The 15,324-nt window shown below is 48.2% G+C and overlaps 1 protein-coding gene across 3 annotated transcripts in view; it reads left to right on the forward strand.

The window, feature by feature from the left end:
- LOC141050975 (uncharacterized) overlaps nt 1-11,207 on the forward strand; it is a 66,119-nt gene extending 54,912 nt beyond the window's left edge. For all 3 annotated transcript variants that reach the window (XM_073547738.1, XM_073547740.1, XM_073547739.1), the window contains exons 6-7: nt 4,444-4,534; nt 6,967-11,207. In XM_073547738.1, the coding sequence (XP_073403839.1) occupies nt 4,444-4,534; nt 6,967-8,042 (1,167 nt within the window). In that variant the 3' untranslated portion in view covers nt 8,043-11,207. The remainder of the gene's footprint in view (nt 1-4,443; nt 4,535-6,966) is intronic.
- The last annotated feature ends 4,117 nt before the right edge of the window (nt 11,208-15,324 follow it).

The raw sequence follows: 15,324 nt of genomic DNA on the forward strand, positions 1-15,324 counted from the left end.
CTAACGGGCCCCTTGCTTAGACCATAGTTCGTTACTCTCGGCCTCGCAGTGCGGGCAGTCCCATTTTCCTCCCCCACTGTCTTAGGGATTTTTCCATCTCCCCTACTCCCTGGAACAGTCTTACCGGTTCCACGTGGAGATGATGAAGAACGAGGTGGGGTAACGTCGTCTCGGAGTCCTTCCGCCACGGAGTAACGTTCAACCAGATCCACCAGTTGATCTGCCGTCGTAGGATTTCCATGGCTTACCCACTTCCTCAGGGCTGGCGGTAGAGCTCTCAGGTACTTGTCCATGACGACTCTCTGGATTATCTCTGGCGCTGTCAGCACCTCGGGTTGTAGCCACTTCTTCGTCACGTGGATCAGGTCGAACATCTGTGACCGCGGTGGTTTATCCGGCTGATAAGTCCATTGATGCACTCTCTGTGCACGGACAGCGGTCGTCACTCCCAGCCGGGCCAAGATCTCGGCTTTCAGTTTGTCAAAGTCCTGCGCAGCTTCAGGCTCTAAGTCATAATAAGCCTTTTGGGCCTCACCGGTAAGAAACGGGGCAATCAGGCCGGCCCATCGTGCCTTCGGCCATTTTTCTCGTACCGCCGTCCGTTCAAACGTGGTCAGGTATGCCTCGACGTCATCTTCGGTCGTCATCTTCAGCCATTACCGACTCACGTGAATCACTCTCGACTCGGCTTCCAGGTTAACCTCATGTAGGCTTGCCAGGCGCTGCGCCACCTGCTGGAGAAGCGAACGATCGGTAGCTGTCATGTCCACCAACTCCTTCAGCTGGGCCATCATCACCCGATTAGCTTCTTGCTGGACGGCGGTGGACTGTACCAACGCTTTCACCACGTCCTCCATGCTCATGCTTGCAACGTGATGCCCGCGTTCTCCACCACAATGTGATAAAACTCTCCGGGATCGCCTTTGCTGGGGTCAAAGGTCACGTGCGTTCAGCATGAAACTCAGGCGCAGAGCTGGGATTCGGGTATAACTGACACTGGGTCAGGTTTATTAACGGTGAAAGCAATGCATAAAGGAAATAAAACATAAAACAAATCCTTGCCTGTCCGGCACTAACTAAACAAAGTACAACCTAACTACCAACTGGCGGGCTTCTCCCGTCCAGCCAAACCACAGTTGCAGTGGGCACTGCTCTCACTCACGTGTGTCTCTCACACAGACAGGCTCTCTGTGTTCCCAGGCTGAGACACTCACACAACCACCTGGCATCCTTTTATATCCACCTCCCATTATTCATTAGCAAGCAGGTGCGATACTGACCAGACTAGGCCACATAGGAAAGGAATCTTGGCGAGATATACCGGCCCTCATCCACTATTCCCACATGATTCTCACACCATGTATTCTTTATTTTCAGGTATTAACGTGTCAGACTTGTCAGACTGTTAGAGGTGGAGTAATTTGCAGGGAATGTTTTCATGGCTCTTACTTGGTCCTCTTATAACTATTGATGGATGTTTGTACACTGGAGTTTAATTAACCGTTTTGGCCCACTTAGTTCATCACTCCATATTAACCATTTACCCAATGGTAGAAGGACAGTGCACCATGCCTCATTGGTCACATAGTCATGGAATGCTTCCAAGAACATGACAGCATTGTTTTTCCTGCTTCCCCGGTCTTCACAGTCCCCGGATTATAAGGCTATAGAGCATTTCTGGGAGAGGGTAGAATGGTTTATTCAGAGCATGTCAGACTCTCCATCTAGTTCGCATCATGTATAAGAAGCCATTGTTTCAGCGTGGGCCAATATTCATACAGAATTACTGTATTTCAACACCTAGTACAATTTAAGATGCAATGAATAGCTGAGATTCTGAAGGTCAAAAAAGGTCCAATACAATACTGCATACTGCATGCGGATGACGCTGCCGCTCTATATAACACCACAATAGCTGTAGCTTTGGAATCCGCTGCCCCACTTACACATACCAAAACTCGCAAAATCAACAGACAGCCCTGGCACACCAGCCTGACCAAAGAGCTGAGGCGAGCTTCCAGGGCTGCTGAGCGCAGATGGAAAAGATCCCACTCCAACAAGCACTTCATCGCATTCAAACAGTCCCTCACTACTTTCAAGACCACACTCGCCACAGCTAAACAAACCTACTTCTCATCTCTCATATCCTCCCTGTCTCACAACCCTAAACAGTTATTCAACACCTTCAATTCTCTCCTCCGCCCCCCAGCACCTCCTCCCTCCCCACTCATCTCAGCTGAAGACTTTGCCTCATTTTTCAAGCAGAAAATTGATAACATCAGGGACAGTTTTGGTCAACAACCCCCAGAGCCCTTCCTCCCGACTTCCCAGCCCTCCACCTTCAAAACCAACTTCTCCACCATTACCATTACCATCGACTCTCCACTCTACTCTCAAGATCACATCTCACCACCTGTGCACTCGACCCGATCCCATCCCACTTCATCCCAAACCTCACCACAGTCTTCATCCCAACCCTAACCCATCTCTTCAACCTGTCACTAACAACTGGTGTTTTCCCCTCAAGCTTTAAACATGCCTCCATCACACCTATCCTCAAAAAGCCCTCTCTTGACCCATCCTCTGTATCTAGCTATCGCCCTATATCACTTCTCCCATACGCCTCCAAGCTACTGGAACAACACGTCTACCTTGAACTGTCCTCCCATCTCTCTTCTTGCTCCCTCTTCGACCGCTTACAATCTGGCTTCCGGTCACACCACTCCACTGAAACTGCCCTTACTAAGGTCACCAATGACCTCTTAACTGCCAAGAGCAAGCGACACTACTCTGTCCTCCTCCTCCTGGACCTGTCGGCTGCCTTTGACACAGTGGACCATTCCCTATTATTACAGACCCTCTCATCCCTCGGCATCACAGACTTGGCCCTCTCCTGGATCTCATCATACCTAACAGACCGGACATTCAGCGTCTCCCACTCACACACCACCTCCTCACCTCGCCCCCTATCTGTCGGAGTCCCACAAGGTTCAGTCCTTGGGCCCCTGCTGTTCTCTATTTACACCTTTAGCCTGGGACAGCTCATAGAATCTCATGACTTTCAGTATCATCTTTATGCTGATGACACACAGATCTACATCTCTGGACCAGATATCACCTCCCTACTAACCAGAATCCCTCAATGTCTGTCCACTATTTCATCCTTCTTCTCCACTAGATATCTGAAACTCAACATGGACAAAACAGAATTCATCATCTTTCCCCCATCTCACGTGACCCCCCCTACGAACCTATCAATTACAGTAAATGACTGCCCACTCTCCCCAGTCCCACAAGCTCGCTGCCTCGGAGTAATCCTTGACGCTGAACTCTCCTTCAAACCACATATCCAAACCCTTTCCACTTCCTGCCGACTTCAACTCAAAAATATTTCACGCATCCGTTCATTCCTCACCCAAGAATCTGCAAAAACCCTAGTCCATGCCCTCATCATCTCTCGCCTTGACTACTGCAACCTCATGCTCTGTGGCCTCCCCTCAAACACTCTCGCACCCCTCCAATCTATTCTAAACTCTGCTGCCCGACTAATCCACCTGTCCCCCCGCTATTCCCCAGCTTCTCCCCTCTGTCAATCCCTTCACTGGCTCCCAACTGCCCAGAGACTCCATTACAAAACCCTAACCATGACATACAAAGCAATCCACAACCTGTCTCCTCCATACATCTGTGACCTCGTCTCCCGGTACTTTCCTGCACGCAACCTCCGATCCTCACAAGATCTCCTTCTTTACTCCCCTCTTATCTCCTCTTCCCACAATCGCATACAAGATTTCTCTCGCGCATCACCCCTACTCTGGAACTCTCTACCACAACATATCAGACTCTCACCTACCATCGAAACCTTCAAAAAGAGCCTGAAGACCCACCTCTTCCGACAAGCCTATAACCTGCAGTAACCACCGATCGACCAAACCGCTGCACGACCAGCTCTACCCTCGCCTACTGTATTATCACCCATCCCTTGAAGATTGTGAGCCCTCGCGGGCAGGGTCCTCTCTCCTCCTGTACCAGTTATGACTTGTATTGTTTAAGATTATTGTACTTGTTTTTATGTATACCCCTCCTCACATGTAAAGCGCCATGGAATAAATGGCGCTATAACAATAAATAATAATAATAATACTTGTGTCTAGTATAGTGACCATTGAATGTATGTTTTATACTTGGTAGAGGTGATAGGATATAGCTGATCATAGACATTAGATGTTGGCTGGATCTTCTCACAAACTCTGGTTATTTAGACTACTGGTTACAATTATGAGCCGATAGGTTGGATTTATGCAGGAGACCTGCAACTATGTGATAACTACTGCTGCCAAGGCATTTTTGATCGTTATGTTCATTTATGATGTTTTCCGTTCAAAATAATTTCAAATGACTTCTCTATCTGTCTGTGACTTGTAAATACTGTATTTGTTTTAGGGTGAAGATCTGACCTATAATACTACTACAGAGATGTACGTGAGGTGTGTTGAGCGGTGTAAGGAGGAGATTCCTGCAGATGATGACTCAAGTGAGTATTGACCAGTAAATGTGAAGAGAAGTCACATTTTTTTTCTCAATCACTGGCTTGAAGAATTCTATGTTACATTTTTAGGTTCACATGGCATTTTTTCATGTGGATTTTACTCACAAAAGTTCCTTTTTTAAAGAAAAATGTATTGCACTGTTTTGTATGGAGACACATTAACAGTCCTGTCTAACATTGAACGTTGTGCTCAGTGGATGTCTCGAAATATAGTTGTGAAGCTTGTTCTTGTCGCAGATTCTAATTCAGGACCAACGAGAAACGGAGACAAAAACATTACCGACTAACCGCAGGATGCACTGTCATGTACAAGAGTTTTCTCAGCCTAAAACCTCAATATTATTCTTGTTTATAAGCAAAATATACCGGTGTGTACAGATATGTCTTTATCACTTGTACAATATAAGTGTCAAAGGGAACCTGTCACCCCCCCAGGGTGTTTTTCAGTTAAAGAGCCACCTTCAGCAGCACTAAGGCTGCACTCTGTGAAGGTGGCTTTTCTTTTTCTGACCCCCAGTAACGTTGAAATATCGACTTTTATAAGTAGCTCCTCATACCTGTAATGTGTCCAACAGCTATGATGTGTCCCCCTCTATCAGCCGCCTACCATCCATCAATTATGCATGTCCGATGCCTCAGCGCCACCCACGATCTGTCAATCATGATGCCCCATGCGTAGCTGCCTCCTCTTGATTTGAATCCTGGCGCCTGCACTGTGACAAGTGTTCTCAGGCATGCGCAGTGCGCGCTGCCCGAGAACCCACATCAGGCTATTGCGCCTGCGTGTTGCGGATGCCCCAGCCCCGCAGTGTGAATACATCATAGCACACTGCGGGGCGGGATCTGGGGCCTCCACAATGCCAAGGCGCAATAGCCTCATGTCGGTTCTCAGACAGCGCGCACTGCGCATGCCCGAGAACACTTGTCACAGCGCAGGCGCCAGGATTCGAATCAAGAGGAGGCAGCCACGCATGGGGCATCATGATTGACAGATCGTGGGCGGCGCCGAGGCACTGGACAGGCATGATTGACAGATGGTAGGAGGCTGATAGAGGAGGACACATCATACCTGTGGGACACATTACAGGTATGAGGAGCTAATTATAAATGTCGATATTTCAGCGATACTGAGGGTCAGAAAAAGAAGAGCCACCTTCACAGAATGCAGCCTTAGTGCTGCTGAAGGTGGCTCTTTAACTGAAAAACGCCCTAGGGGGTGACATGGTTCCCTTTAAAAAGTCAGAGATGGTGGGATACAAGTCCATTTTTAATCTCATCTATGATTCAAACTCTCAAATTCACCTACTCAAGCAAATGGGACTGTAAAAAAAAAATCAGCTGATACCAGTCAGAAACAATACATATGTCATCAAAGTGCTGTCCATTCTTCACTGACCAGTTGGTAAGAAAAGCTTTCTGTTTTTATGTTTGAGAAAAAAACAGATGTCAGACAGATAAAACACTGACACGCTGATCAAAAATGGATCCATCACATTGAAAAGTCAGTTACTTTAGTTTTTATATATACAGTAATTAAAAATCATGTCTGATTGAGGTTTAAGATCCTCCACTGAATATATCACTGGATATAATTGGTGACCGGCGCAAGGAAACATGAAACTATTGATAACTCCAAAGAAGTGTGAATCCGCACAGCGGGGAAACCCACTCGATGCACAGGTGTTGCGTGAACTAAGCTGCAGGCATATATACAGCAATGAATGCTCCGTATAACGGGGTGCCCCTACAAAGAAAACAGCCACAATAAATGCCAAAACTGAAAGAAACTGATGGCACTCACGATAAAAAAACTTCTTTATTCCAATATTTTAAAACATCAGCGTCGGGAGGATGGGAGCAGGAGTGGAAGGGACGACAGCCGTTTCGCACTGCAGTAGCGCTTGACCAGTAGAAGCGCTACTGCAGCGCGAAACAGCCATTGTCCCTTCCACTCCTGCTCCCATCCTTCAGATGCGGATGTTTTAAAGTATTGAAACTATGGATAAGACGACTTCAGAAGAGTTATGAATAATTGAAACAGCACAACCTGGTGGCGTAAAGTAATCTAAATGTTTCTGCTTTGTAATCCTGCTTTGTAATCCACTGTCTTACTCGTGACTTCTGAAATATACACTTTCACATAACCCGGGCCTTTTAGGCCTTTGAGCAAATCATATGGAGGAACTCGAATAAATAAACTTTTACAAGTTTTTTTCAAAATTGCAAAGTAAAATATGAAAAATGCACAACATTGTAATTACAATTGTTTGCAAAAAGTAAGCTACTGGGCCTAAACGGCCCAGCTTAAACATTCTAATAATTGAATTGCATTAACATGTGTAAGGAAATGTTACAAAATATATTATATAGGTTCAAGGCAGTGTTATGGAGAAAAAAATCTATTTTATTCTTGGCAGATGACTGTACCATGAGCCCAGGAGGATTTCTGATATTTTCAGATTTTATAGCAGAAGAACATGAAACATGCGAAGAACATGCTATTATCCCAGATAAGCCTCAAGTCCTTCAAAGAAAAAATCTTTCATCTAATCCTTTTCAACAAGTCCTTTCTTCTGCTTCATCAAAGACTGATGTGCTAAGCAAAAGCCACAGCAGGGCTGCTGAACATCAAATGGCTCACATTACAGAGAAGCCATTTTCATGTTCAGAATGTGGGAAATGTTATAGTGAGAAATTCCAACTTGTGACACATCAGAGAATTCACACAGGGGGTAAGCCATTTTCATGTTTGGAATGTGGCAAATGTTTTAAGTGGAATATAAATCTTATTATACATCAGAGAATTCACACAGGAGAGAAGCCATATTGTTGTTCAGAATGTGGGAAATGTTTTACAGAGAAAACAAATCTTATTAAACATCAGAAAATTCATACAGGGGAGAAGCCATTTTCATGTTTGGAATGTGGGAAATGTTTTACAGAGAAAACAAATCTTGTTAAACATCAAAAAATTCACACTGGGGAGAAGCCATTTTCATGTTTGGAATGTGGGAAATGTTTTACAAAGAAAACAAATCTTGTTATTCATCAGAGAACTCACACAGGAGAGATGCCATATTCTTGTTCACAATGTGGGAAATGTTTTACAGAGAAAACAAATCTTGTTATACATCAGAGAAGTCACACAGGGGAGAAGCCATTCTCATGTTCAGAATGTGGAAAATGTTTTACAAAGAAAACAAATCTTGTTACGCATCAGAGAACTCACACTAGGGAGAAGCCATTCTCATGTTCACAATGTGGAAAATGTTTTAATCAGAAATCAAATCTTGTTACACATCAGAGAATTCACACAGGGGACAAGCCATTTTCTTGCTCAGAGTGTGGGAAATGTTTTAGTAATAAATCATCTCTTGTTTCGCATCTTAAAATTCACACAGGAAAGAAGCCATTTACATGTTCAGAATGTGGCAAGTGTTTTAATCAAAAGTCAAATGCTATTAGACATCAAAGAACTCACACAGGGAAGTAGCCATTTAATTGACAAATATGTACAAGAATACACATTGTAGTCAAGTAAAGACACATGTCTACAAGAGAATGGGAATGTTAGAGCACTAAATGATTATTAGAAAATATACTGTATATAATTACCAATGACCTTTTGTTATGGAAGAGCAATTAATATCCAGATAATACACCTAAAGCTATTATTTAATTGGGTCAAGGTGCATAGGCGCAGTCATGGAAAAGATTACTTTCCAGCTTTTAAACTTGGGGGGGGGGGGGGGAGGGAGGGAAGTGTGTTCTGGCTAACACACCGAAGTAGCGCCATACATGTTTCTCTTTAGTGTCCCTCCCACTGCAATCCCCTTTGATTTTATCCACACTGTATGATGCCCTTGCACTGCCCTATTGTTAGGAGTCAGATTTCGGCCATTGCTAGGCAGGAATCTAGACCCTCACATGCTGCAGTCTCCTGCTCTGTGTTTAATGCAAAGGAGATTGCAGAAGAGATTGCTTTACAGCAACTCTCTCCGGTGGCTAAGTCTTTCGTCCCTTCTTCTGAGCATGCTCATGGAATGAGCTCCCATTGGAGTTCAGGAGTCAGGTGCTCAGGTCCTGCTCCTGATTCCATTGGTTCAGCCCAGGGCTCTGGAGATTTCTGGAAGGTCCCGTTCACTATAAAAAGTGCGCATGGCTGTTCCGCCATGCGCTAGTATTTTCATACTTGCTGCTGTGTGTATGGTGATGGATTCTTGGACTGGTGACTGACTTATTAAGAAACCCCTTCCCTCTGTGTGAGTGTTTGGGTATCGGCCAGTAGCAGCGCTAGCGCCAGCGCGCTTATGCTCCATCTACTTCAGCAGCTAGCGTCCTGCATCGCGCTTGTGACATAGCGGTGCCTTTCTCTGTGGCTCAGTTCTCGCCGCACTGCGGTTGCAGTTCTGCCGGGCGTTCGCAGTTGCGACGCCACGAGCCTTACTTTACGGTAGGTCTAGAAGGAGTAGTCCTGTTGTTTAAGGCTACTTCTGTGACCTTTAATACCGTGTCTGTATCGCTGAGAGTCTGTGACCCTGAACAGACTCCGCGTTTAGTTTATGCTGTATGCCTGCAGCTCTGTGAGTATAACAGAGTTTGCGTTGGTGCACTTTGGGTGCAGTCAAACCCTGTGCACATTACCGCCATAGTGTTCTGCCTCTTCTAGCTGCGGTTTTTCCATCCACTGCACGGTGGACCCCGAGTGGTGAAGGCACTTTATTTATTTTTATTTAGTGTCTTCCGCCACTCCTAACACCTATAGCCAGTATGATGCATCCATAGATCTTTTCCCTACAGTATTCACCGCATGCACATTATGATGCCCCTAATGGTTCATTCCCTCATACAATGTGATGCTCCCACGGTGGATGCTAGTAATGAAAATAATTATTATTTAAATTGTCAATATTGCTTATGTTAATCAATTAGTATGTTCTTTTTAGTGTATATATATATGTGTGTGTGTGTAATCTACATTATACTTTTCTCTGTTGAACTGTGAAAATGTTTTGATAAGAATGACTTGAGATGCAGACTTCTCCTATGTAAGTGAGGAACAATGTTGACTGTTGATTGATGAGAAGAGTGGGTTTTTATACACCGATTAATTGTTGCTAATGTACAAAATATTAGTGCGCAGAGACCTCACAGCTGTGAGAATTTTGATTTAAAGGGAACCTGTTAACTGACTCCAAACCTGACTGTCTGTCCAAACCGTTGGCAGGATGAATCAGGGCCTGACTCTCTACAATTTCAGCCAGGTATATTGTTTTCTCTGAAATTCTCTGCCATTTCAGAGTAAGCAAATTTAAAGATCTTTGCCACCTCAGCTGCAGGTGATTGGTTTCTCCAAAAGTCTCCCTCTGCTAGATTTTCCCAAAGCTGTTAGAGGTGATTGACAGGTCTCTCACTATGGAAGAGACCTGTCAATCACCTGGCACAGCATTGGGAAAAGTTGGACAGGGGGAGAGCCTGACTAATCTCATCTCTAGCTACGGTCCACATTTGGATTTTTAAAGTATATATTTTCTGAAACTGAAGAGCATATCAGAGAAAAATATACCGGGCTGCAATGCAGCCTGTCTCTGATTCATGCTGACTGCAGTTTGGGCAGCATGAATCAGGTGACAGGTTCCCTTTTAAATACTGTAGGCTTTAGGTAACAAACTAGTATAGTCTTCATAGACAGTTATTTATTTTTATCTCATCCTTTATCCTATCCCTTTATAATTGTAACGCTTATTCTAAATAAATTTTTTATACAAATCACTTGTGAAAATCAGGTCTTTGCTAGTAGAGAAAATTTCCATATCAATGCCCACCCTCAGTTCCATCACACACACTATGATGCCCTACACAGTACCTTCACTCACATTATATAGCCCCCTGTTAGTAGCGCTCCCCGGCTGTACTCACCGCCCCCCGCTCCTGGTCCGGCTTCCTCCTCAGTCTCTGCCTTGACGTGCGCCCCCGCTCTGCGCGCTTTCCGGCAGCTGGCCTCCCGACGCCCTCCTCCACTTCCCTCGGCCGCGCGCATGGTACCTCTGCGCACGCGCCGGAGGGTTAGATCGTGCGCCTATAGCCGCCTGTCGGCGTGACCTGCTCGGACCTCCTCGCGACCTATCAGAGCCCTCCACCAGGTATTTCAGGCCGCCCTCCCCTAGTGGAGGCGCCTGACTATTGAGTTATTGTCTCTTGTGTCTAGGCCGTGCTTGCTGCTGTTGCAGTTGCTATCCTGTTAACCCTCTGTGCTGCCTGCCTTTGTGCTCTCTGTCTCTGTGCTCCCTGTCCCTGTGCTCCCAGTCTCTGTGCTTCCTGCTGTGCCATAGTGTTATCTCTTTGTCTCCTGCTCCTGCCATCTGTTTAACCCTCGGTTTCCTCTCTCCTTTTTAGTTTTGCTCCCACTCCTGCCTCCTGCTGGTTCCGCCGTCCCACCGTCTCCTCCTCGGATCTCCCACCACTCCTCTTCATCGCTTACCCTCTTGAGCCGACCCCTGGTCCTGGCTGCCGTGGCGCTTGAACTCCTCGAGTCTGTTCCCTAACGGTCCCTGTATAGGGGTCGGTCCACTTGGTGCGCTCGCTCGGGGAGAGTTCGGCGTCACGGTCCAGTGGGTCCACTCTCGCTTCCGGCATCCGAAGTGTAACAGAATAGTCAGGCCATGGACCCCGCCGGGCCGCCGCCCAAAAGGAGTTGGTATTCCTGAGGGAGAACCAGACCCGAATTATGTCTTTTATGAAGACCATGGATTCCCGCTTGTCGGCCTTACAGGCCGCTGACCCTGGCAACGCCTCCCAACTGGTCAGCCTCCAGCAGGAGCTGGTTCAGCAACGGGACACCCAAGCCCATATCCTCTCTTACATGGCCTCGGTCGACGATCGGTTGCTGTCCCTGCAGTCGGCTGCCGCGCGCGATCCGTCCCGCGGTTCCGATTCCGTACCTGCCCCGTCACCCAGGCTGGGTAAACCGCCTCGGTATGGCGGCAACCCAAAGTTGTGCAGGGGCTTCCTAAATCAGTGCAGGTTGCATTTCGAACTATTGCCCCAACAGTATCCCACTGATCAGGCCAAGGTGGCCTTTATTGTGTCCCATCTGGAGGGAGAGGCTCTCTCCTGGGTGAATCCCCTGTGGGAGCGGGACGATCCCGTAGTCTCTAGTGTCCAGAACTTCACGGACACTTTCCGTAGTCTTTGACGAGCCCGGTCGGGTAGCTTCCGCCACGGAGTCCCTTTTCTGCCTCACTCAGGGTACCCTTACGGTCGGACAATATGCCATCCAGTTCCGTACCTTGGCCTCTGAGTTGGGGTGGAATAACGAGGCTTTGGTCGGGGCCTTCTGGCGTGGTCTCTCTGGCAAAATCAAGGACGAACTGGCAGGGCGTGATACCCCGACCACCTTGGAGGATCTTATTTCTCTGTCCACACAAATTGACTTCCGGTTTCAGGAACGCGCTCGGGAGGCTGCGAGAGAGAGGCGACCGCTCAGACCGTCTGCTTCTTTTCACAGGCCGTCCAGTCCTCATCCTCCTGGTCCGTCCTCCAGTCTGGCACCGGAGCCGATGCAGGTGGATCGAGTCAAGTTGGCAGAACAGCGCCATAAGGAGAGACTGATGGAGGGTTTGTGCCTGTATTGTGGCAGCGCGTCCCACTTCCTGCGTTCTTGTCCTGAGAGGCCGGGAAACTCCTCCACCTAGGGCAGGTAAGAGAGGCCGACCTAGGTGTATCTCACTCCTCTCATCCCCTTACCCTTTCGGTTCAGCTGGTTTTTGGTCAGAGACGTGGCTCGGAGGTGGCCTATGTGGACTCGGGCGCGGCGGGGAACTTCATAAGATTGAAGGAGGTGAGGAAGTACCGGATTCCCATGATTACCCTGAAAACTCCACGTGTTATCGCCTCTGTAGATGGAAGACCCCTACAGGAATCCGTGTCCCTGGTTACGGAGGAGGTGTGTCTGCAAATCGGGGCCTTGCACCGGGAGCGGATCGCATTCTACGTTCTTCCTGACCTAGCCCATGCCTTGCTACTTGGCCTACCCTGGCTTAGAACACATGAACCCATCCTGAATTGGCGTTCCGGGGAGGTCCTCCGCTGGGGACATCCCTGCCAGGAGAGGTGCCTGGGGTCTGTGCGTCCAGTCAGTCCTCCTCCAGTCTCCTCGGGCCCAGGAGGCTTACCACCCGCATACTGGTCGTTCTCAGACGTGTTTGATAAGAAGGAGGCGGAGATCCTTCCTCCGCATCGCCCGTATGACTGCCCTATCGATCTCCGACCCGGGACCACTCCGCCCCGTGGGCGAATTTATCCCTTGTCCCCAGCTGAGACTGCGGCCATGTCTGAGTACATTCGTGAGAATTTAGCCAGAGGTTTCATACGGAAGTCTTCTTCGCCTGCCGGAGCCGGGTTTTTCTTTGTGAAAAAGAAGGACGGTTCTCTCCGTCCTTGCATTGATTTCCGGGGATTGAACGACATTACTGTAAAAAAACAAGTACCCCTTGCCTCTCATCCCTGAACTCTTTGATCGGCTGCGTGGAGCCCGCATCTTCTCGAAGTTGGATTTACGCGGAGCCTACAATCTCGTCCGCATCCGTCCGGGTGACGAATGGAAGACCGCCTTCAACACCCGGGACGGGCATTACGAATATCTTGTTATGCTCTTCGGTCTCTGCAACGCTCCCGCGGTGTTCCAGGAATTCGTCAACGATATCTTCCGAGACCTATTGTACTCCTGCGTGGTGGTGTATCTGGACGACATCCTTATTTTCTCCCCGGATCTGGCATCTCACAGGAGGAGCATTCGTCTGGTTCTACAACGCCTACGGGAGAATCACCTCTACGCGAAGCTGGAGAAGTGTCTCTTTGAGCCGTCTTCCTTACCCTTTTTGGGCTACATTGTTTATGATTCTGGTCTGGAGATTGATCCTGGAAAGTTGTCGGCAATTCTTCAATGGCCCCGGCCGGTGGGAGTCAAGGCGATTCAAAGGTTCCTCGGCTTCGCCAATTATTATCACCAATTTGTGCCACATTTTTCATCCGTCATCAAACCCATCTCCAGTCTCACTCGCAAGGACGTCAACTCCTCGTCCTGGTCTCCGGAGGCTGAAGAGGCCTTCTCCTGTCTGAAACAAGCCTTTGCAATGGCACCTGTTTTACACCGACCCGAGGCTACCAAGCCATTCATTCTGGAGGTGGATGCCTCTTCCATCGGAGCAGGTGCAGTGCTTTCTCAGAGATCCCCGTCCGGCCGACTGGTTACCTGCGGGTTCTTTTCGAAAGCCTTCTCTCCAGCAGAGTGTAACTACTCCATCGGGGATCGCGAACTGCTGGCCATAAAATTGGCATTGGAGGAATGGCGCTACCTTCTTGAGGGGTCGGTCCACCCGTTTACCATCTTTACCGATCACAAGAACCTGGCGTATCTCCAGTCGGCCCAGAGACTTAATCCTCGACAAGCCAGATGGTCTCTCTTCTTCGCTCAGTTCGATTTCGAGCTGCATTTCCGCCCCGGGCCAAAGAACTTCAAGGCGGATACATTGTCCCGGTCTCTGCAGTCTCCTGGTTTGGTGGAGGATCCTACTCATATCATCGATCCAGCCAAGATCATCACGGTGGCCCCGGTGAGACTGATTACTCCTCCCCCAGGCAAGACCTACGTGCCCGAGGCAGACAGAAAAAAGGTACTGCAGTGGGGACATTCCTCTAAAGTTTCTGGACATGTCGGAGTCAAAAAGACGATGGAGCTCATCGCTCGTTTTTATTGGTGGCCCTCTCTCCACAAAGATGTGTCTGACTTCACGGCGTCCTGTTCCTCTTGTGCCAAAGTCAAGGTTCCCAGGCGACCACCCTCCGGTCTTCTGCTTCCCCTGCTGATTCCCTCGGTCCCTTGGCAACATATCGCTTTGGATTTCATTATGGACCTGCCTGACGCTGCCGGATATACAACTATCCTGGTAACTGTCGACCGCTTCTCCAAGATGGCCCATTTCACTCCTCTTCCAGCCTTGCCCTCCACCCCAGAGTTGGCGAAGATTTTTATCCAGCACATCTTTCGCCTCCATGGCTTTCCGAAGCATATTGTGTCTGATCGAGGCGTACAATTCACCTCGCGATTCTGGAGAGCCTTATGTGAGCTACTGGAGGTAAGGTTGGACTTTTCCTCCGCGTACCATCCCCAGTCCAATGGCCAAGTGGAACGCATTAATCAGGTACTAGCGACATATTTACGGCAGTTCACCAACGCTCATCAGGATAACTGGGTCCATCTCCTTCCCTGGGCAGAGTTCTCCTACAATAATCACCCCAGCGAGTCTTCGGCCAAGTCTCCATTCTTCGTGGTGTTTGGGATACATCCTGGTATCCCTCTACCTATTTCCACCACCTCTGGTGTGCCTGCAGCAGATTCTCTGACCCTGGAGTTCTCTAAGATCTGGTCCGAGACTAAGGAGGCTCTCAGGAAGTCTGGGGAGCGCATGAAGAGACACGCTGACAAGAGACGCTTGGACTCTCCGATCTACCTCCCGGGTCAACAAGTTTGGCTTTCGGCCAAGTACATTAGGCTAAAGCTCCCTTCTTACAAACTGGGACCTCGCTACATTGGACCTTTCAAGATTCTCAAACGCATTAACAACGTATCTTACAAACTGGAGTTACCCGTCTCGCTTCGGATCCCCAACTCCTTCCACGTCTCTCTCCTTAAGCCGGTTGTCTTGAATCGGTTCCACCCAGCTCCTAACCATTCTCCTCTACCTGTCTCTTCTGATGATATCTTTGAGGTAAGA

This window comes from Dendrobates tinctorius, unplaced genomic scaffold (assembly GCF_039654945.1).
Source record: "Dendrobates tinctorius isolate UK_male_01 unplaced genomic scaffold, ASM3965494v1 ptg000155l, whole genome shotgun sequence".
In the NCBI taxonomy this organism is placed as follows: domain Eukaryota; kingdom Metazoa; phylum Chordata; class Amphibia; order Anura; family Dendrobatidae; genus Dendrobates; species Dendrobates tinctorius.